Source organism: Gymnodraco acuticeps, unplaced genomic scaffold (genome assembly GCF_902827175.1).
Source record: "Gymnodraco acuticeps unplaced genomic scaffold, fGymAcu1.1, whole genome shotgun sequence".
Taxonomy (NCBI): domain Eukaryota; kingdom Metazoa; phylum Chordata; class Actinopteri; order Perciformes; family Bathydraconidae; genus Gymnodraco; species Gymnodraco acuticeps.
Genome location: NW_022989803.1, coordinates 894401 through 917224, shown reverse-complemented (window position 1 = coordinate 917224; position 22824 = coordinate 894401). Strand labels below are relative to the sequence as shown.

The 22824-nt window shown below is 39.4% G+C and overlaps 1 protein-coding gene across 2 annotated transcripts in view; it reads left to right on the top strand.

The window, feature by feature from the left end:
* Nucleotides 1-22824, top strand: part of macrod2 (mono-ADP ribosylhydrolase 2) — a 435942-nt gene that overhangs the window by 5750 nt on the left and 407368 nt on the right. For both annotated transcript variants that reach the window (XM_034227004.1, XM_034227002.1), the window contains exons 2-3: nucleotides 2554-2655; nucleotides 4323-4436. In XM_034227004.1, coding sequence (XP_034082895.1) covers nucleotides 2554-2655; nucleotides 4323-4436 — 216 coding nt within the window. The remainder of the gene's footprint in view (nucleotides 1-2553; nucleotides 2656-4322; nucleotides 4437-22824) is intronic.

Here is a 22824-nt window from a genome sequence, read left to right as displayed (position 1 = left end):
TAATATAAACACCAAATCCCAGCATGCATTGCGGCTAAAACATCCAATCAGCGAGCTTAAACCATAGCTGAGGATCTTGGGTAATCGCTCGAAATGCCTACGTCTGTTTCCGGTTATTTTTATTTTGAAATTCAGTTCTTGACGGACGGCAAAAAAGCCCGAGATTATGGAATTAAACCAATAAATAAAAGCAAGGATAATTGTGTGTTATTGGTGAGTAAATAACATTGTGTTATTTTGAAAAGAATAACAAATTAGAAGTAAAAAAAGATTTAAAAAATACAGATTTCAGTATCCTGAGGCTCTGAGCCCCATTTATTTTCCTCACAGACGGCAACACTAAAGGTCTAAAATAAAGACCTAAATGAATATTTGGGATGTTCTTTAGATTCTCCCAATAAGTCCAAGTACAGAGGGTGACTTTGCTGTGAAAAAACACATTTCCACCAAAAACACTTAAGCAACCATGAATGTGTACACATTCATGAAGTAATCTTCGTCATAACTAGCAAACTAAACATCATGTACATGTACTGCACAAATAATCAGAAATAAAAACTCATATTACTCGCATAAAATGACATCAAAACGCATTTTAATGGCCAAATGAACCTTAAAATAGGCATTTTCCACCGAGAATAACATGAAGTTCGGCCATTGTTGTTGATCACGTGGTCTATGAAGGTCTATGGGACGCCCTGCCCGTAGAAGCCTGACTGTCAAGGGGTCCGCTGTCCGCAATGAAGGTCTATGGGACGCCCTGCCCGTAGAAGCCTGACTGTCAAGGGGTCCGCTGTCCGCTATGAAGGTCTATGGGACGCCCTGCCCGTAGAAGCCTGACTGTCAAGGGGTCCGCTGTCCGCAATGAAGGTCTATGGGACGCCCTGCCCGTAGAAGCCTGACTTCCAAGGGGTACCCTGTACGTAATAGAGTGACGGGGAGGGGCCCTGACCGTCCGTCAATATGTGACGGGATGGGACACACACACACACACACACACACACACACACACACACACACACACACACACACACACACACACACACACACACACACACACACACACACACACACACACACACACACACACACACACACACACACACACACACCTCCCTCCTTCATAATGCGCCTTCTCCTCGTTTGCCCATCACTGGATTATCCGTAAATCATACAAACAAAACCAAAACGTTGATTTATCTGTTTTCCCGTTTTGGTTTAAAAATTGAATAACGTCGGTTTTTTGGTTTTCCGTTTTTCTGAAAAACCAAAAAATGACACCGGTTCTTTTTTAAATGTTGTTAATATGTTTTGGATGCATATTGTTCTAGTATTTGTTCAGGCTGTTACATACAATTAGCCTCTGTTGCTACCTGCTGGTGGTGAGTAAATATTAAAATCAGTTAAAATTGACAACCGGTCCGCGATTTTTTTTTTAATGTATCTGCCGGTCCTTGGCACAATAAAGGTTGGGAACCCCTGCTGTAAACGACTCCTGACTAGAAGAGAAATATGTCTGGATTCTACTTCACCTGAAGCATTTCATAAGGGTCATTCATGAATGAACATAGATGGTTAGAGTTGTGTGTCACAATTAGGAGTTTTGGTGGCGGTTGACAGTTCTATTAAAATGTTTGAATTGTTGGTAGTTCTGACAAAGTCAATGTATCAATATACTGTAGATCCATCCGTTATGGACACAGTTTGAAAGTCTCACTCTTCGGTTTGTTAGCCAACGATAGATAATAAACTAAGTCACATACAACTTAATGCAGGTGCAGAGCAGTACCATTTTCACACAGTTTAGAATGGGAAGAAGCTTAGTAACGGGGTTACATAGTCCAGTGGTTCTCATTTGAGATTACCCTTGAGACGCAAGGGTACTGTATGCACAATTTTACTATAACAAACACGCAGTTTCAATTTAACACAACCACATCCAAAAAAGAATTAGAACTAATGAGTTAAATCAACAGGTGGCGCTGATTTGAAGAAGAGCATCCACTCCATGGCTGAGAGCCACTGATGTAGTAAGTTAGCTAGACTGTCATCTAACTAGAATACTTGTTTTCAGAACCCTCACACGGCAAGCAGCAACACTACTGAAGTGCGTTTGAGCCACACTCAAATGACTAACTATCTCCAGGGGTCCTCTTTCATTGCTCATTGTGAACTTGGACTAAGAGAGTTGAAAGGGAATGGGATCATATTATTAGATATCACTTCATTAGAGGTCACATTTTTCATCGAGGCATTTTAGAGAGCCAGGAAGGTGTGGAGCTGGAGCAGTGAGACTCAATCGGTGCCGGAGCAGCAACTGTCCTGTTGGTGGTGGTCCGTTAAAGTCAAGGAATAATGCTGGAAAACTTTGGTAGGACATAAAAAAAAAAAAGACACAGAAGGTTGCAGTTAATTTGTGACCGTTTCTGAAAATACATTTATTTTGTTAATAGCTGTCGGTGCAAGTACCAAGTCTATTTCCCTCTATCTCTTTAATTCTTCATTTGGTCCAGCTTTTTTCTCTCTTGAATATATTGTTTCTTTCATCCACAGAGAGACTGCTCCGTCTAGATCGAGAGGAGAGACGCAAGGAGTATCGTCGTCAAGATTTTATATCTTTGGACAAGATCCCAGCCTGGAGGGAGGAAACTAGACGTAAGAAGGACTGCTTGTTTTTGCTGAGCTGGGTGTTGCTGATAAAACGCATTACGGCTCTGTTGACACAGCCAAGCAGAAACCTGAGTATTCAATCATTCTGGTGGCTAGGTTCACTGTTTTTAAATGTTGTTTTTTTAAAGTATTTTGCCCATTATTGCGCATTTATCCATACTTGTATTGTGTGTGTGTGTGTGTATATATGTGTATATATACTTATATGGAAACATTTTTCCCCATATGCAAATGTTGTTAATGTCTTCCTAACATTTGAATTCGACTATAGTCTATTTGATCAGATATTGAGTATAAACTATCAAATTATCATTTTCTTACCTTTATGAACTTTAACTTTGCTTGACAGACAAAATGAACTACACTAAGCACCATTTTAACCATGACTTCTCAGTAAGTAAAGCCATCTCAAAAAGAAAAAGACCTAGACGCCACCAAGATTGATGTATTGGAACAAAAGGTTTCACATCAATGTAAACCCTTTGGATAAAATGTGGATGCTGGGGGAAATTTGATTTGTAAATGTGTGATAAACTATGCAAAAACCACAGAGAATCGATAAATAAAACCGAGAGAAACACTCTTCTTAATTAAAGCTCTGGCAATGTTAGTTGTCTACCAACAATAACAGCTTAAGAACATCCACAAACCAATACATGCTCAAGTTGTTGTTCCAGTGTGTAGAGAAAAGTAAGTTTCATAGGATTTACAGAATGTTCTTGAATACTCGTTCTAAAAGATAGCAAGAGATGCTACAAAGTTACTTTAGTAGTAGCTACTGTAACTCAATAACAGCAGCCATTAGCATTATGGCTTGTTCTATAACTGTTTTACAGGTTTCATCTTGAAAACAACAAGCACACCTGATAAAGTTTCAGAAAACAGGGTTCCATTTTTTGTTTAAGTAGCAGCATGCTTTGATATTCAGCAGCAATATATATTTTTGAATCATATCTGCCTTTTTTAAATAACATGTTTCAATTTAGACATAGTCATCAATTGATGTTCAGTGAAGTTGATGCTACTTTGTTTAGGAGTGCTTGGTGATATTCACACAACTGCTGTGGTGTGTTTTCTAAATGAAACAAGGTATAATAACGTTTGAGGGCAGTCTGGGAGGATCTTAGCTGATTTATTTCCCCTGAGAAGCAGTATGAAACAGAATTGCTGATTCACAGCTCCTTGGTTATTAACATTTCTTGGCTCGACTCTGAAAGGAGGCTACTCTACAAAATAGTCCTGTCTAAACTTTCCAGGCTTTTAATCCTAATCATTGACTATTTCATAGAAATGATCAAAACACTGCATCACATCATTAACAAGTGTACTATATGGAATAAGGAATAGGACAAAGGTGACTACAAATATTCATGTTTTGATTGAAAATCCATGGTGCTCAAATGATATTACAGTACGTACATTAACGTCCACTCTTATTGTATTTAAATGAATTTATTTTATAAATGAAATGGGAATAATGGATGCATTGTGTCTTTTTTATTTCTTCATCAACACCTGCCTGTTTAAGTTATGATTGTGTCTTTTAAAAGCCATTCATGAAACTACTCCGTATTACTCTACTAGGAAGAAATCATGTTAATGTGCTTACATTAATGCAATAAGTTCAAGTTATCTTCTTTTTTTTTTTTTAGCCAATGACAAAGAGGAGGTGAAGGAGCTGACAGATGGAGGAGGCCCAAGAAATAAAGTATCTCTCTACAAAGGAGATATTACCGTCTTGGAGGTGGATGCCATAGTCAATGCTGGTAAGGATCTGCCCTTTGACCTTTGGGAGCTGCTGGTTGGTGTTTGCTGCTTGAAGGCACCTCGGCTTTTAAATTGTCCTTGGCTGCCCTCTACTGTTGAGTCTCACAAAGTGATTTTCCTGAGGCAATGCACAAGTGATGAGTGTTATTGAGGCAAATGTAAAATCTACTCCTGATGATTTGACTTCCTTTTGGTTGAAATCAAGTGACTAACATTTTCTTAGTCAACATTGTTTTTTCAGCTCTTTCCTATACCCTGTCCCAGTGAACCACAAGGTTAATGTCTCTATTGATGTTGGTTTAGCAGTTATACTCATGACATTTGTGTGCTGTAATGATTAGAGGTCACATATCCAATGCTGCTGTTATAGAATCATTGGGGTGAGAAGGAAAGCCTTTGATTTGTGCTGCTGTTATGTAATTTTCTGCAGTCTGCTCACAACCTACACAGTCGGAGGAGGACAGGTGCTAAAATATTACTTTACCTGTTGCTACTGATGCTGAGGGGCCATTTTTCAGCTATAGACTTAATAGCTCCACACCAAAGCTGTATAGAAGCAGTATATCATGAAACATGGTCTTCTTTGGCATTCTGCAGTCCTAACTCATAGCTTTTCCTTCCTCATGCAGTATTTGTAAACACTCACATAAACACATTACAGTCTACTAAGCAGGGTGCATCTCGGGTGAAATGAATACACTGTAATTTATGAAAGATTAATAGCTGTGAAAAACAGACTGCTCTGTTGGATAAGGCTAATGAATTTAATACATTATGTAAATCCCCATTCTAATGAGATAAGGTGACATGACATTCTGAATAGTTGTCAGCATCATGTAACATGCACAGACACCTTACAAATACCTAAAATGTCATGGCAATTGTTTAACATCTTGACCTATACAAATGCAGCATTCTGAGCTTATATTATATATTCACAAAGTTTGTATTTTGTTGACTTTTATGATAACAGCTACCTGTGTGAATTGCCATTGTTCGCAAAGTGATGCTGTCAATGTACTTTCATGTGAATTAGGTGCCAGAGTGCAGGCTTGTGCCGGCTCTAAAGCCTGGATTGATATGTTACTCATGCTAAGAGTCACTGAGACCAGAACATTGTGTTACTGGTATTACTGTTTATTCTTAACTAATCAAGGTTAGGGCAGTGGATATGGTGAACAGTGTTAGTGAAAATGGTAAAATAGCGCATATTGGAATGGAAATGAGGTTTCAGAGAGTGCATTGTTGTTTTAAGTTTCAAAGCGTTGAATACTATTGTAGCAAAGTCAGGCAGATGACTTCAGCAGTTAATGCCGCCAGGCGCCCAGGCTCTGATTGAGCTTCATTTGGCCAGGGGGTAATACATTCTGTTAGCAGGCTGTCAGAGGGCCTGAAAGGTTCAAGGAATTGCTGAAGCCTTTTATCATTTCCAGAAGGTCTCAGCCGTCGGCCGCTGTTTCTCTTTCTGAACTGCCGGACCAGTTGTCTTTGTACAGGTGGTTGGACAGATAAGAACATAGTGGTAGGCTTTGCTGCCCAGTTTTGTTCACCATCTATAACCGCTCTGCTCAGCAACAGTAGTATGTTGTGAATATAAATAGATTGTTCCAGACCATGTTGTTTTGTCATTGTAACAATAGACAATGATTTTACAGTGTGGCATTAAAATACAAACTCTTAGTTGAATAGGTTGGACAAGCTCTGGCAATAGTGGCTCTTGTCCAAATGTTTGTGACTAACACAGTTCTGAGCTGCATGTGAGCAAACATTGCGGATGCTGGGCCACAGAGTTTGATAAGATCTTTGGATGGTTTGTTCAACTTCTTGCCTTTCATCTATTCATGCCCTTCCAATCTCTAGCCTGCAGTACTTCCATTTACCCATGCTGCTTTTCCATTTAGGGTTGGCAGGAGGACCGCTTTCAATCCAGTGTGGGACTTTCTGAGCCATGAGAAAGTATTAACCTAAAAGTAAATGAGCTCTCAGATAATCTTTTTCTCCCATTTTAAAATACTGGATACTATTATGCAAATAGTTAAATGTCAAAGTTGCTGTCTGAGAAGGAATAAATACATCTTATCTAATTACAACTTATTAAGGCTACTTATTTGACCCTTCTGTGATTCTATTGATGTGTATTTAGGTACAGGAGCAGGATGTCCATATAATCCTTTTCTGGTCTTCCTATTGTAAAGTTAGGACTCTTTGTCCCTGAATTTAGGCAATTCAGAATAAGAATATTAATTGATACTGTTATGTGAGACGGAAATATTGAAAGTTCTGATTATGTTATATGGCACAAGCCATTTTGTAAGATGGAAGCTAAACTAATGAGTTCCTATCTAAGACTGCATTCACATGATGGCAAAGCTGCAGTGTTTACTAGCTTGCAGCAGACATGTTGTCTTTAATTATTCACCTCACATTTTAAATGTACTTTATAACCCAAAGGAGCAACATTTGTGCAAACTGCTTTTGTCATGACGGCAGCAATATGTTTGCAATGAAGAAAAGGTTTGCAATTTGAGGCGACTCATGCCAGCTTGGTGCTGCTGTTATGGTAGCCGCCTATAGCTTTTAAAGGGTGTTAAATAGCTTTATGCCCATCATTAAAGTTTAATTATTAGGCTCATTGAGTTTTTTATTCTTTCTTAATTCTATTTGGCTGGATGTTGGACAGAATGTGTTCCCATTACCTGGGGAGAGCCTGGAGAGTGCAGGACAGGAGGGGCTGTGGTGACGATTGGTAAAGTGCATGGGTTGAGGGCAGGGGGGATGGCTCGACTCTGCCCTCTTTTGATAGTGAGTCTGCATTTCTCTGCCACCAAACTGCATACAGTGTTGTTGGCTTCCTAATAATGTTTTCAACCATTAAAGTGATCTCATTTCTATTTATCAAGCACACTGTCAAGCTTTCATCTTTGAAGTGCTGACTGTTTTTTTTCTCTAGATATTGATTGCCCGAGTGTGCAAAAGTGTCTGTACAGACATAATGCAATTTTAGTTTTTATATAATATGTATAATTCTATAATGTTTGGCATGCAAGTGAAACCACTCTCTTGCTCAGTATTTTTGACACATTTCAAAGAATGTCCCTGATCCTCTTGTAGCCCAACTTGTTGGCATATATCTTTTTGGGAAATGTACTGGACAATGATCAGTGGAAGAAAGAGACGGTCACACTTAATCAAGACTTGTTTAATAGAAAATCGCAGGGTTCACTGAAAGTTGAAAGTATGCTGAAATTTGATGTTAAATGTAAAGCCCGTCGTTACTATTGCTTTTACATGGCAAACACAAGATCATCCACTCCATTTTTCTCCTCATCTTTGTGCATGGAGTTCATCTGAATGTCACCATCCCTCCCAGATAAGAACGAGTTAGTAAAGATAGCAGCACGATGTGGAGATGAGTTTTCCTATCATGATGACTGTGGTAATTATGCACAGGGGGTTGCCTCCTAATCCATTACCCGCTGCAAACCTTTCCCATCTTTCTGTATTAGATCATTTTTTAAAGCAGCCAATTTAGTGTGCAAAGGAAATCTGGTTATGAACACTATAAAGAACCTGGAGGGGTTGAGATGAGTGCGAGAGAGGCAATTGGTATGCAGTTGTAGGGAGCTGCTCTACTGCAGTCATCACAGGTTTGATGAGAGCATTGACCCTCGGAGGGCGGAATACAGTGATCCAGTGGAGATTGACTTTTATGCGTTTTTTGATATGTAGTCCATTCAAACATTGTTTGCCTGTAGGGCTGCTCGGCACACAGGCAGCACTGTTTACCTTCTTGGTCAATCATGCATACAAATAAAGTACAATACAGAAGGCTACGTGCCCTGGCCCTGCTACTGAATAGAAAACAATGTACATCTATGGTGAGAGCAAGGTAACGTTGTTGTTGCGTGGTTAATATTGGTCATCGTAAAATGTTAAATAAGATCTTGACTTCTTGATCTTGAATCTATTAGCTTTCCTCTGTGTTGTGCCAGGTACAAGTTAAAGATGACAAAATTGCCTTCCAAATCGTTTTTATTTAATCTAAATTGCGCTTGAACTATACTTCTTGCCCCAGTGTTAAATGATCAGTGCAAATGAAACCAGAACAAGACATGGATGTGTTTTTGGAATATTTCAGGCAACATTCTATTGAGAACAATACAAACAATGATTGAATCATCCATCATTATCTGTGTTATGAAAAACAGCAGCTATATGCAAGAACATGTATTGTAGCATGAATATATGATCAGCAAAGTGCCAGATTCTTATTGAAGGAAGAAAAGTCTTTCTTACTTCATTTTAAGGGTGAGGGAAGTGTGTGGTAGTTGCGCTTCATCCTTCCTTCTTATTAGAAACCTCAGGAGTTGGTGCAGAGCAGCACCAGTGCAGTGTAATGGCGTGTAATGTCCAGAGAATATCATATGCTTCTCTGAGACATGAGCCTTAATGGAGAGCACTATCTTATTTATTAGGGAATGACTCTGAGTGCTCTGGTAATATTTTAGCCCGCATAGCACGAATAAAAACTAGATGTGACATTTTTATTTTCATGCCGAGTTCTTGGTCTATAGACAGACTCTGAAAATATAGACTATTCAATTTTCACTCTTCCTAACTTTAGAGTTATTTTTAAATATCTAGATGTAATGTAACAACATATTATTCTCTTTTCTATTTTGCAAACGTCAAATCGGTGCTGATAGATATAGATTGTCTTAACAAAACCCCCATACAGATCAAGACCAGACTGTAGCATGACACGCCGAAGAATGATGACGATCACAATTCACTTTTTGCTTTTCCATTCGCCTAAGTGATTGATAAAGCCCATGACTTTTGGTTTTGCTACTTACTGTTTGGGGATCTTGTCAGCATACTCTCTTCATTAGATTTTCTGTCAGGCCAGGATTTGCTGCACACTCTCAGCCCCTGGAGAGTCTGGCTCGTCGGGTCTATCCGTCTCTCTGCAGACTCACACCCTGTGCCATAACCTCCCTGAGTGATGCAGCCATGCCTCCAGCAATATGACTGCAATTCAGGCTCTCTCTGTTCTCTCTTTCACTCCGGTGCTGGTTGCATATACACAGCAGTACCGATCGACACTACATGCACACACAGTTTATTAGAAGCCGTGGCAGAGGACTGCTAACTTCTTGAGCAAACTTGTGATTGTTGCACTGTCACACAGAAGAATGGAAATCAATGCCCCCGGCTTAGAGGACTTGCTGCTCTGTTGAACAGTGAAATGACTCCGGTGAGTGGGTTGCATTGGGTCTTGCACTAAAAGGTCCAATTAATTGTATCAGCTCTGAGAGAGATACAGCAAAAGGCCAGTGTTTCCCTGCCATCAGGGTGTGACAAACCAGCTGGCGAGCCTCTCCTCCTTCCGATTTCAGCTCATTTTCTCCCTCTCCACTGTGCAGATAGTGGACAGCCTTGCAGTGTGTTTGGTCAATGTCAAAATTGTTTACCTAAACTCTGTGGCAGACCAGGTGCCTACATGGCCAGATAGAAATAATTCTTCACGAGGTGTCGCTAATGGAAAGTAATTATTGAAATCTGTGCTGTCAGTGTGTATCCGGCTGGCACTTAGAGAAATGTCTCCCTTTGCTTGAATTGGTAATGGTCTATGACCATCTTGAGTGTTTGGGAGAATGAGCCTCCCGTCCTTCCCAATCACACAGTTTTTGAACAAACCCACACCAACTTTTTGCCTTCTAACACATACCCTAACACTTGTAAACACGAAGGGATGTTTGAAACTAACTTTGTATCTCTGGAGACAGTTGCCGGTGCTCATGAAGAGCCCTTGTCATTCAGGTCAGGTCTTCACCAACCTAGACAGAGAATTTAAGTCATCGTTGTCAAGGTCAGGAAGTCTCTGTTTGGATAACTGTTTCTCTTCCTAGACCCTTCCCTTGCCTTTGTTACACCAGCCCCTCCCTGTCCTGAAACAAACATTTCAAAACACCCAGCCTTATGCTGCACACACGCCAGCTCTCATCCATCAGGCCTGTGAGTAGCTGAGAGGATATTGAAACAGGAAAGAACCTCTCACCGCCTTCTGGTTCTCTTTGCTGTTTTACACAAGTTGAGGATCTTCAATAAAGGACATTTTGGAAATTGGAATTGAAAATAAGATGTTACAACACATTTGAGCATCATTTTAAATAGTGAGGAATATTTACCTTATTTTGGTATTTTTATTGTGGACTTACATTATGACAAACCCTGTGTGTGCGTGGTAAGGACATAATCATTTTAGATACAAATGATTACAAGGTTTACTTTACAGTATAAAGCAGGTAAATATTTTTAAACGAAAGCACAGCAAGCTGACCACGAGATGCAAGGGCCCAGTGATCCTAAAGCTAATGTATCTGCTGACCTGTAGGGGGCACTGTGGCTCTACCTTAGTGTCTCTGACAGCTCTGAGAGCAGAGTGAGTTTGAGGAGTGAGATGACTGTGCTGGTGCTGCATTACAGATGGATACATCCAGTTTTTCTCCTTCCCCTTCACATATGTTTCTTTAGAACAGTTTGAGGTGACAACTGGAAATTCCAAAGCATCAACATCTGTTTCTCCAATAACACAGAAACATCCTCAATATTGTGCCGGTTTTGGTAATGCAAACACATTTCGAAACAAAATAAAAAGAGAGATGCTGATTTTAGAGCTCAGTCAAGGTTTCAAAGGTTTCAGGATTTTAGCATAGAAGAAGTTGGAGCTTTTTTAGCCTTGTAGGAGATGTGGAGATGAAGTATGTGTGAACTGGTGTAGTTTCAATGCACAAAGGAAGGAGTGAGTTATTTTATTTTGTGGAAAAATGTGGGGAGATGCTGGGTGAGACTAGCTCTTTACTTGCAGAGTAAAGTGCAGGAGAAAGGAGAGGGTTGGAGAAATCAACCCCTGACTGCTGACTGTTTCTCTGCACAATCCCCAGGCAGTTTGCCCTGCTCTTCGTCAGCAGGTCGATTCACTGGTCTTCACAAAACCTCTCTTTGAACACTAGTTTATTCTCCCTACTTCTGTTTGCCATGTTTACCTCAGTTCCCTCATGTTAGTGTAAGTTAATACTCCTGCGAATTCTGTCAACGGGAAACAACCAAATGCAAGCCATGTAAACGGCGAGCACCGAAAAGTGTGCACCTTTGCAAAAATACTGATTAGCTACTTGGTTTCAGGCCAGCGTTGTGGCAAGGTTTTCCATAATGGCTTACTATGTATAGTATATAGATAATGGTGCAGATAATAAGCAACATAATGTCACAAGTGAGAGAAGACATATGAAACACATTTTGCGAAGGTGTTTACTTTCTTTTCCATTTGATAATTGAAACCTATCTGAACAGAGGTGGTTAACCTAACTGCATGCTATCCATAATATTGCTGTGTTGTAGCAGAAATAAAATAATCCAATGCAGCGTTACTTTGACTAAGTGTATGTTGAAATTCCATTTGAAAACATCAGAGCTTAATGTAGATATGAAATGGTGTCCTCCCCTCTATTTCTCTGTTTGCTAAACAGAGAAATCACTATATATGAGAGCGCCTGGAAGCAACTTGAGTGAAAGACTGTGATGTTTGCTGAGTAGCTTTAAATGAAAATGCAATTCCTATAACCCAGGGCAGTTCATTCAATATTTGTGAGCATGTACAAGTTTCTCTCAAAGCTGAGCAACCAGGGGCCATGTTCTTCAAAGTAGCTCTCAACTGGCCATTTTCAATGGCTGTTGTTTTTTTCTCCTAGCTTAAAACTTTAAAGCAATTCCAAACATTTATTCCTAAATCCTTTTTGTGGTAAAGTTTTGAATCCTATTCTGTTTCTTTAAAAATAATAATAATGCGTTTTACAGATCAGTGTTAATATCTATCTTTTTGTGTTTCAGGTTATTTATTGAAGACAGTCCTAGATATTTATCTGCCATCAGCTATCTGTTCAAATGTGAAGGCCATTTAACACCATTGAATCTTTTGAGACTGTTTATACCAAAGTCTTGTTTAATAGCAGCAGTAACTGCGCCAAACCAGAAAACACATTTATTATTCTCTTTTGCAAAGCCTGTAGTAAACATGGTTAAAAGCAGCCTTTCCTAGATTCAAACAAGTGAGGTACAAATCCAAACATATATTTTAAAACTTGCAAGCAACAATGTTAAAAGAAAATGTTTTGGGAGATAATCGGCTAGTTGATGACAAAATGCTCTAAACTGCAACGGCCCTGACCCTAAAGAACACTGCTGAATGCTCACTAATAGAAATGAAACTGTCCCAAGGAAAACATGCTGATAGTCAGTGTCTTTTGTGCCTAATTTATTCAACATCACCACCACCATTAAGACGAGTTACAGAAGTATAAGAATAATTGTATGTTCTCTGCGTCACACAGCGATGTGTATTGTCTTTACCATTACTCTGAAACACGCTGTTGTATTTGACCATGTGAGGGAACTGGTTTGATGTGGTATGTGATTAACTGACCTCAGTGACCTGTGGTGATTTTATATAAATCTTTTTCCAATCGAACATGCGCTATCTTTTGTACAGTATTAATGGGAACACCCTTTCATAACATAGACTAAACTCCAGCCGCCAGCAGCAGCTCTCAGTGGCTACGTGGCTGCATAAGTTGCCCTCGTGAATGGTAATGGAGCACTGACTGGACGTCCTGATGAAATGGATTTCCCTTTTGTTGACACAAGTGATTGTGTGGTTACTGTAGGGCTTAGGGAATGTGGACTCATTATAGACAAAGACCTGCGTTCAGCGGAATGGTAATAGAAACGAGGCTAGGTTCACCTGGCTATGACGAACGGTGAGCTTTATGCACGAAGTAGGAGATATAAGTCTATTAGGCATGATGGAGTTATTATTTTTGAGAGGTCTTAGAGCTTACACGTCAGTGTTTGATGTAACAACCCTGCAAACAAGGAGCACCAATGAACTCCATCAGTTTTACAAAAGCAGAACCCATTTGGGCTCATTAATGACAAAATTAACATTTTTTTTTGCAGACATTGTGGAAGGTACCTTTTTTATAGTGAAATATTTTATTTCTTCAGTTGATGATTTAAGACGGTTATTAGGTTTATAAGACCTTGCATAATGAGAATATTCAGTCAGATGTTTGACATTTAATGTGTAACACACGCCCCATACGAACAAAGCTATTTTATGTTATACGTTTAATACAATGTTATTTCCATCAAAGGGTTGTGCATGCGACTGTTTTATTTTTGATAAGCGAAGAATCAGAAGAGCACACTTATGCCTTGAGTGACAGAGAGTGAAGAGATGTTTAATGCACCAGGGTTCACAGGGTGGCTTATATAGAGTAGTTCTAGACAAGCTGATGATTTGCTGTGATGTACAGGGGGAGAGCAGTGAGACCTCAAACAAACTGCATTTGTTTAACCTCGCTCAGCTGTGGAGCTATAATGGGATGATGGCTTCTGCCATTAGCATGATGAAATGGACAAATAAGTGACTTTAGAGAAGTAAGGGGCTGCAATTTAGTTGGCCTTTGATGCTCCAGTCAGCTATTGATACAATTTAATCATTTTAATAGAATCTTCCCCTCCAAGCACAAACAAAGTAGATTAAGGTTCGCAATATATAACGCCAAGACGTTGCTGTCTTTGTGTCGGAACAGAATTGATAATGGTGTGGGTGGCCCTGAGGTTTCTGGCTGCTGTTTGAAGACACGTGTAAGAAACGCCCACTACACATAACCAAAGCTACATTCCCGTTCAATTCCACTTATCTGGATTTGATTCAATTTATTTAACCCGGGTTTAGATCTTGGATCTCTTTTATCAGGGAGGCCTTACCAGGACAAAAGAGCACATTATATATCACGATGAATTATGGAGAGAATGGTAGATGGAGTGAAATAATGAAAGTTAGATAGGAGGAAGGTGAATAGAATAGCATGAAATACATAAAATGTGAAACATATTTATACAATAATTTTATTTTTAAAAAAAACATGACCAAACAACAACGCGATACATTGTCTGCCGAGTAAAGAAATCTCTCTGAGCTAAAAACTCAATCTAAGTTTCCGCATTATTGTGTTGTACTTCAGCATGATGGTGTAGCTAATTATATCTCAAGTGGCTGAAACTCAGGATGTTGTAAGTATTCGGCTCTTTAGCAGCTTCCACGCCGTTCTTTCTTTGGTATGAGGATGAAGGATTGCGTCCTTCATCCTCCTGCCATTAGCAGGTAACGATTGATTTGTAAGAACGCAATCTGCTGTGGATGAAATGGCATGAGGAACAGTAGAATATGGGAGACAATTTAGCGTTTGTCATTTTAGTTTTTTTTGTCCAGGGTTGTCCCACTTAGACAAACGTGAAGACAAGGTGCATAGACACTGTGTATTTTTAGGTGTGCTTTGAGAAGCTGCAAGGTCTCTGGAAAGAATAGGAGGGATGAGAGATTGGAGGAAGTTATGACAGGCAGGAGACTCAAAGGAGGTTGTTGTGTACTCTCAACAGATTTAATTTCCCATGTTCCCTGGATAATCTGGCACCACATGGCCATCCTCCAGCCGCTACAGTCCCCCAGGGGCTGTGCAGCGCTGTTGATGAAACACATCACATTACAGTTGATATAGGTGCGTTCATGCCGTTGTGGGTGTCTTGATGAGTGGTGAGGAACCGCACAGGGTAGCTCTATACTGAACGTATAAAGGCTTTGAAAACATAGTAAACACAATTACTGTTTAAATCAGCCCTTAAACATAGTAAAACTGCTCACAATGATCCCACATGAACACAAGATTGAAGCCTGTCTCCCTTGAAAAAGAGATCAGTGCTCTCAATGGGACCACCTGGTTAAATAAAGGTTTGAAATGAAATATATATTTTTATTTTCAACCCACTGTCAAACATTTACTGTTGGCATTTTAAGACGTACCCAGTCTTCTCATCTTTCCTACTGCACTTGCACACTTTGTCACACATTTTCCTCCCCTCCCAAACTAATGGAGGAGCCCAGTTATGAATGATGGACTAGCATCATAAATCCATTCACTCATGGCTAAAAAGCTTTGTTGTCAAGCCTAAAAACAAAATGATAAGGCAGTATTCATATTTTAGAATGAAAGGTCATGATGTAGGCCATTGCGTGCCTCTTTAGTGAAACTTTTATGTGGGAGCTCTGCGGTAATGAGCCTCCTTGTTTTTCTCTGCTGTCTTACAGTTTGGCTGTATTGTTTGGGTCTGTTATTGACAACTATCGCTCCAGGGAGTTGCAGAGTTGAGAAGGTGACAAATGGGCCCCTGCATAAGAAGATGGAATTAATAATAAAACATTGCATTCAATGTCTTAACTGTTTCGATTAACGCGTCTTTTGAATACAAATCTTCAGTGCGAGTTTAACTAATTCTGGATAGGTGCATTAAATACAGTTATTGCAAATGTTTCACATTTATAGCTGTAGGTTAGGGCATAGGCATTTTTTGTATGTAATATTTTAAACTTATTGTATACTCCATTCATCTCACACTTTTGTGTCCATGTGCTTTTTAAATAACTAATAAAACATCCTACCTGTCTAATGTTTAGCAAAAAACTCACCATCTGATGCAAGGCATTGCAGATAGTTAGAGCAAGTAAATATGTAATGGTGGGTATATGTTTACTTCCCTTTTAGCTGGAATATTGCAAAATACTAACTCTGAAACCTTCCCTCCTCTTTGTCACATACTGAGGTTCTCACCAACACAAATGTCCATATTAGTGTGCGTGTGTTGTTTATGAAGTCATAGAGCCATTAGTAATCTTTGACTGTAGTTTACTGAAGTAACAGAGTCATCAAATTCAAAGTTCCCCTTTTTGTTTCTAACTTTAGGCTCCAATTTACAAATCTGGATACACAAAGTATTGTATTCTGCCGATTTGGAAATACTGTTTTTGAATTGCATTCAATATCATGTCCACTAATGCATGTAAATGAGTGGACGAAACAATACATAATATTCTCACTACAATTCAATGCAAAAGCACCACTAACTATACAGCTAGAAAAACATCCCTAAAGCTGACTGCATCTTTCTGACAAATTGTCAACAAGAATTGACCATAAGTTTTGCAAATGTTTTATTGTGTTACTATTATATTGGACTGCATAACATTGTTTTGATGGACCTATTAAATGACTGTAATATCCAGGGCTGCAACTAACATTTGTTTTCATTATTGATTAATATGCCAGTTACTCTTCTAATCGATAAAGTAGTAGGCTCATCATTGCAGAGCTATTCATAATTTAGTGAAAGGCATTTCTTATATTATCTTTGTGTTTTAATATCCAACATAGTTTTTCAATCAATCAATCAATCAATCAATCAATCAATCAATCAATCAATGTTTATTTATATAGCCCAATATCACAAATGTTACATTTGTCTCAGTGGACTTTACAGTTTGTACAGAATATCAGTATGACAATACGACACCCTCTGTCCTTAGACACTCACATCGTACAAGGAAAAACTTCTGGAGAAAACCCACAGTTTAAAGGGAAAAATGGGAGAAACCTCAGGGAGAGCAACAGAGGAGGGATCCCTCTCCCAGGATGGACAGACGTGCAATAGATGCCGTGTGTAAATTGAAAAGATAATACATTTGCAACATAGGTAGTCCAAATGTTTGGAAATGCATGTGTGTATAATAGGAAGATTAATCCACGAGGATATCCATCCAGGACCTATGATCCAGGACCACAGCCACGATTCAAGATCCAGGGCTCGCGATGCAGGACCGCAGGATCATCCATGACACCGGATCCCAGCGTATATAGACACCAAAAAGAAAGAAATTTGGGGAAGCTGGGTTAATCGGAACATGAGAGTACACAGGTATAGACAGAGAGAAGGAAGAAGTAAGATGTCCCCTGACAAACTAAGCCTATAACAGCAAAACTAGGGGCTGAATCTAATCAGCCCTAACTATAAGCTTTTTCAAAAAGGAAGGTCTTAAGCGCACTCTTAAAAACAGATAGGGTGTCTGCCGCCCGAACACAAACTGGAAGCTGATTCCACAAATGTGGAGCTTGATAAGAAAAGGCTCTGGCTCCCATTGTACTTTTAGAGACTCTAGGAACAACCAACAACCCTGCATTCTTGGAACGCAATGCCCTAGTAGGACAGTAGGGTATAATGAGTTCTTTAAGTAAGATGGCGCCTGCCCATTAAGGGCTTTGTAGGCGAGAAGAAGAATTTTAAATTCTATCCTGTGTTCTATAGGGAGCCAGTGTAAGGTAGCCAGAACAGGAGTAATGTGGTCCCTTTTCCTAACTCTGGTTAGTACACGAGCTGCAGCATTTTGAATCAGCTGAAGCGACTTGACTGACTTCTTGGTACACCCTGATAATAAAGAGTTACAATAATCCAGCCTTGAAGTAACAAATGCATGGACTAGTTTCTCTGCATCGTTTTGAGGCAAGATATGCCTGATTTTTGCAATGTTACGTAGATGGAAGTAGGCGGTCCTTGAAATTGATTTTATGTGGGCGTTAAAGGATAAATCCTGATCAAATATAACACCAAGATTCCTTACAGTCTCACTGGAGGCCAAATTAATGCCATCCATAGTTAGTATATCCTTAGATAATTTGTTTCGTAGATTCTTCGGGCCAAGTACAATAACTTTTTGGTCGTGTTTAACATCAAAAAGTTTAAGGTCATCCACATTTTTAAGTCCTTGAGGCAGTCTTGAATTTTATTTAGATGATTAATTTCATCAGGCTTGATTGATAAATATAGTTGAGTATCATCCGCATAACAATGAAAATTTACAGAATGATTCCTTATAATATTGCCTAACGGAAGCATATATAATGTGAACAAAATAGGTCCGAGCGCTGAGCCCTGTGGCACTCCACAGTGGGGGACACTTCTGTAGCAATGGAGAGTCAGGACTCAGAGAGACACGAGGAGAGCTGGAGCTTTGATGGCAAACACTGATGGTTTATTTGGAGTCACGGCCGGAGAATTGACAAAACAGGTGGTTTGTCACGAGTTGACACAGCGGTTGCCAAACCAATTCTGAAGAACTCTTTCTGTAGCTTGAGGTTTTAACTAATTCAGAGTGTAATAATCAACATTCTTCATCAGTGAGACTAAACAAATATAGACCCTGAATCTAACTAGAGCTCTCGTCCATAGAAAATAATGTGCGCCAGGGAACCTTCGTCCCTGAACAGTAAACTACCTCATGGCGGCTTGTGCTCGGTCATAAGCTGGCAACAACAATGCGCCCAAGCTGCCCCTCCTTAAGAGAGATGGCAGCAATACCCAAGGCCGTAGACCTATGCCATGGGAAAGGAGACAGTGAGAGGAGAAAATGATGAACTGTGTCAAAGGTTGAATACCTAAGCAAATTATTCCCTAACAGGTTTAAAGAAGAATCATTCAATATTTGATTTCAATGCAGATTGTAGGGCTTGGACAGTAACGTGCCATTTTGTCATTTGAATATTACAGGTTAGCACGAGTATGTTAACAGAGTAAAGGCCTGAAAACAGATGCATAGTGATTTCCATTAAAAAGACAACTCTATTAACTTTGGGCCAATTAATGGTGCCCGTGCTGTTGGAATTAATGAAGAGACATGTCCGCGCAGGCCAGCAGGATGAAAGGAGGCAGAAGGTCAGATGGTATTTGTATTGATGATTTTGTCCTGCGTGATGCTTCGTCCATTTTTAAGCAGAATGTGTTGAAAGGGGAATCTAAAATCAAGCTAAATTTGACTACAGAAGGACAAAGTCAGGTCAAATGTCTGTAACACAAAAAGGTAATTGTAGGTTAATGTTTGATTAATCTTGTTTTTCTAAATGGCCCTGCCACAACCAGCGCATGCTTTCTAGGGTGCATTCAGAACTGATTTCTTTATAAAAATGTATCACATCAACTCATGTGAAACCTTGTAAGCTAAAAGGCCGACTCATCTTAACTTCTAAACAGACGTGACTGGTGATACAAAACATAGACCTATAGTGGCCAATCGACACCAGTCAGATTTGAGTCAAGTTAAGACCGACATTAATAAAGTCAACTTTCTCTTTGTGAAAAGTCAGTACCGTTAACATTCAAAATGAGAAGAAACTTTAGAATTGTGGGATGTTGTCATTAAAGGGCAGTGAAGCGCAGGGTGCCATTGTTTTGGAAAAATACTGTAATTCTTGCTGTTAGCCATAATAAGCACATTTTAATTCAACTTTTTTTTTATTTGAACTGTTACTCTTTTGGAACAGACTTTCTCTCCTGAAGATGCAAGTTATAAACAAACAAATAAACTATGTCCAACAGAGAGAGGGCGAGATTATGTTTACCCGTCGTCAGACAATTTGGCACCCCCAAAATGAAGATTTTCTTTGGTTGTTTTGCCAGACCCATGCAAGTTGGCATCAAATCCTCAATCATTTGTTTAGCGGAGTTTTCTCAAGCTGTGCACACACACACCCAGTGCCACTTTGTACTAGCGACCAGGGAGATCTTGTGTTTGTCCCAAAAATCTATGTGTGTGTGTATGTTTCAGGTTTGGAAGAGTAAAGAAGCCAACTAAAGCAGCATGTTATGAGGAGTGCGTTGCCTCCCTCAGAGCTTCATTATGGGAAACTAGGTTTAGGCTTTCACTCTAAACACCAGCTGGCGTTTCAATCAAAACCGTCTGCTGTGGTATGTCAACATATTTAGATGTTTACACTTTCTTTTTTCAAGACAGTTTATTTCCAGTTTTGTGGCTAAGACAAGAAATGACTGGTATAAGATTATGAAATGTAATGAGCTTCCCAGCCTGTGAATAACAGCTTTTTTTTAAGCACTTGGAAGCAGATAGTTTTGTATACATTGGATTATTAAGATCTCCAGCAATTGGTTTTTAAGAAATCAATGTAAACACAACAGAGACAATGATGACTCGCTTTTATTTCTCTGAACAACTTTGGCTAATAAGTAACTATTGCATTTCCTCAAAACTCCTGACAGCAATGAGAACACAAGTAATAGTACTGATGTTATTACCGGGATCTGCTCAAATACTTGTGCATTGTAAAAGCAATTATCTTGTACATCATTGAATTCAAGTACTCGTACAATCCCATTTCAGTTGATAATAATTATTTATTCATGTTTTTTTCACACAGACCTCTGTTTATGCTTGTCACAACATTAGCCTGTTTATCATGACGTAAGCAGTAGGATAAATATGTATCTGCTGTTGATTCTTATGAGAACAGTGATGCTGCTGTTGGGTTTGATCCTACTTATAGTGAAGGCTCCCAAAATGATCCTTTGGAACTGTTATAGTTGCTATTAGTGTTGTCACGATACCAACATGTTGGTTTCGATACCGATACCAAGTCAATAATTGCGATTCCGATTCTTTTTCGATACTTTTCTTAAAAAAAGGGAAACAGTCTTAAATGTAATTATTGTGCTTTATTTCACACCAGAACCATAACACAAACTTTTAAACAATGAGAACAATAAACAAAATAAATGACAATAATTCGTATTAAATAAAATTAAGCATCATCTCAAACAACTTTTTTGTTTTATAAAATATAATTTTTTTTATATTTTATTAACATTTAATAGTACAGTAATATAAATAATTATTGACAAAATGTATATTGCAGATGTTAGCCACATTGGTAAGTTAGCTAAAAATGTATCATTGCCATTAATTGCCTCGTTTGTCACAAAATAAATTACACTGGTTTGACTTAGATTTGAGGGTATGGGCTTGAGCATGATGTAATTATGTTATCCATCACATTCGCTAACCTGTCTGTCTTTAAATTCTTTAAACAGCTCTGGATGCCGGTTGGCGGGTGCTTAGCCAAGTTTGATGTGTTGGCTCCCTTGGTTTGCAGGGATCTAAAACATTTCTTACAGACAGGCCTCGTGGTGTCCGTAGGCTTGCCCTCACTGTCAGAGATATAGCTCAAATACTTCCAAATTTAGCTTCTGCCGTCTTTTTTGTCAACAAGCCAAGGCGCAGCGGCAGTTGCACTCCCACTTGCAGCCATGCTTCTCGTTTTCTTACATGCTCTGGCAGCGAGCGCGTGGCCGCGTGCACGAGAGAGGGGAGGGACTTAGAGCGTGCTTGAGAGGGGCGGGACTGCAGGGCAGGGACGGCTGCAGTGCAGGGAGAGTGAAAGCAGAGCGCTGAACACACACGGCTCTTATTAAAACGGCGCTTTCTCACCGGAGTACTTTTCCCCGTCATTCTTAAAGTACCGATACTAATGAAACGGAGGAATCGTACCGTTTTTAACGGCAGGGTATCGCGGTACCTTTCAAGTATCGGTACACCGTGCAACACTAGTTGCTATAGAACTTTAATATTCCAAATTAAAAACATTCCAAACTTTTCTGAAATGTATGAATTTAGCTATTGGTTTGTGCATTTCCCTTGTTGTGTTTCTTTGATAGAACAGAGATGTTGTTGTGAGTAGCCTCGATTAAATTCAAATCTGAGTTTGCTCCTCTAATCTGTGAAGAACGTACTAAAGAGCCTGGTGCTTGTCGGAGGCATGTTCTTCTTTCATAGTGTTTTGAGGGGGGGGGCGAAGTAGCATTTGCACACCCTGTTTATCACACCCATGTGCTGGTTCCTGCAACCAGAGTATTGATGGAGGGGTCTTTAAAACCTGTGGGCTTTGAGATTAATCATCATAAAAGACAACAGGCCTGTGCTTCATGGTGCATGGGAGAGTGTATTTGTTAGCTCCATGTTTCTTCAGTTCCACCAAAGCATTTACTAAAACAGCTTTGTGGGTCGAAGTTATGCTTAAACTCAAAACAAAGAAATAAGTTGGCACCTCCCACCAACAGTCACAGAGGCCAATAAGTGCACATACCCACAGTCCCACACAATGTTTTGCATGTAAGCAAAAACCCTATGGGTCAAGTCTGGTCTTCATTAGGGAAATGCACTCAATTGCAATTAGCGGGAAACATATTATTCCATGCACTTACCCTTTGATTGCATTGTTATTGCACAGAGGCAAGATAGATGGCTGTATGTTTGACGCTGTGTACTTTTTCAATTAGCCACAGACCCAGAAAACTTTACTATGTGTCCCACGGGCATTGTGTGTGAAGCAGGCAACCTGAATAAAGACAAAGTTAGGGTTAAATTCATTAACAATTAGCCTAACCAAGAGCGCATTGGATGTTACAAATGAAGATTGGATAGTACAAATGGAGGTTTTTGTGGTTTCGCTTGTTTTTTCCCATTTACCAACTAGTTTAATAACCAGCCTGCAGGCTTGTATAATTGAATATACATGCTGCAGCGTGGTGGTAAGTCTGACTTTCTGAAATATTTAACCTCCCTTCCAGACAGCAGAAAGCATCAATATA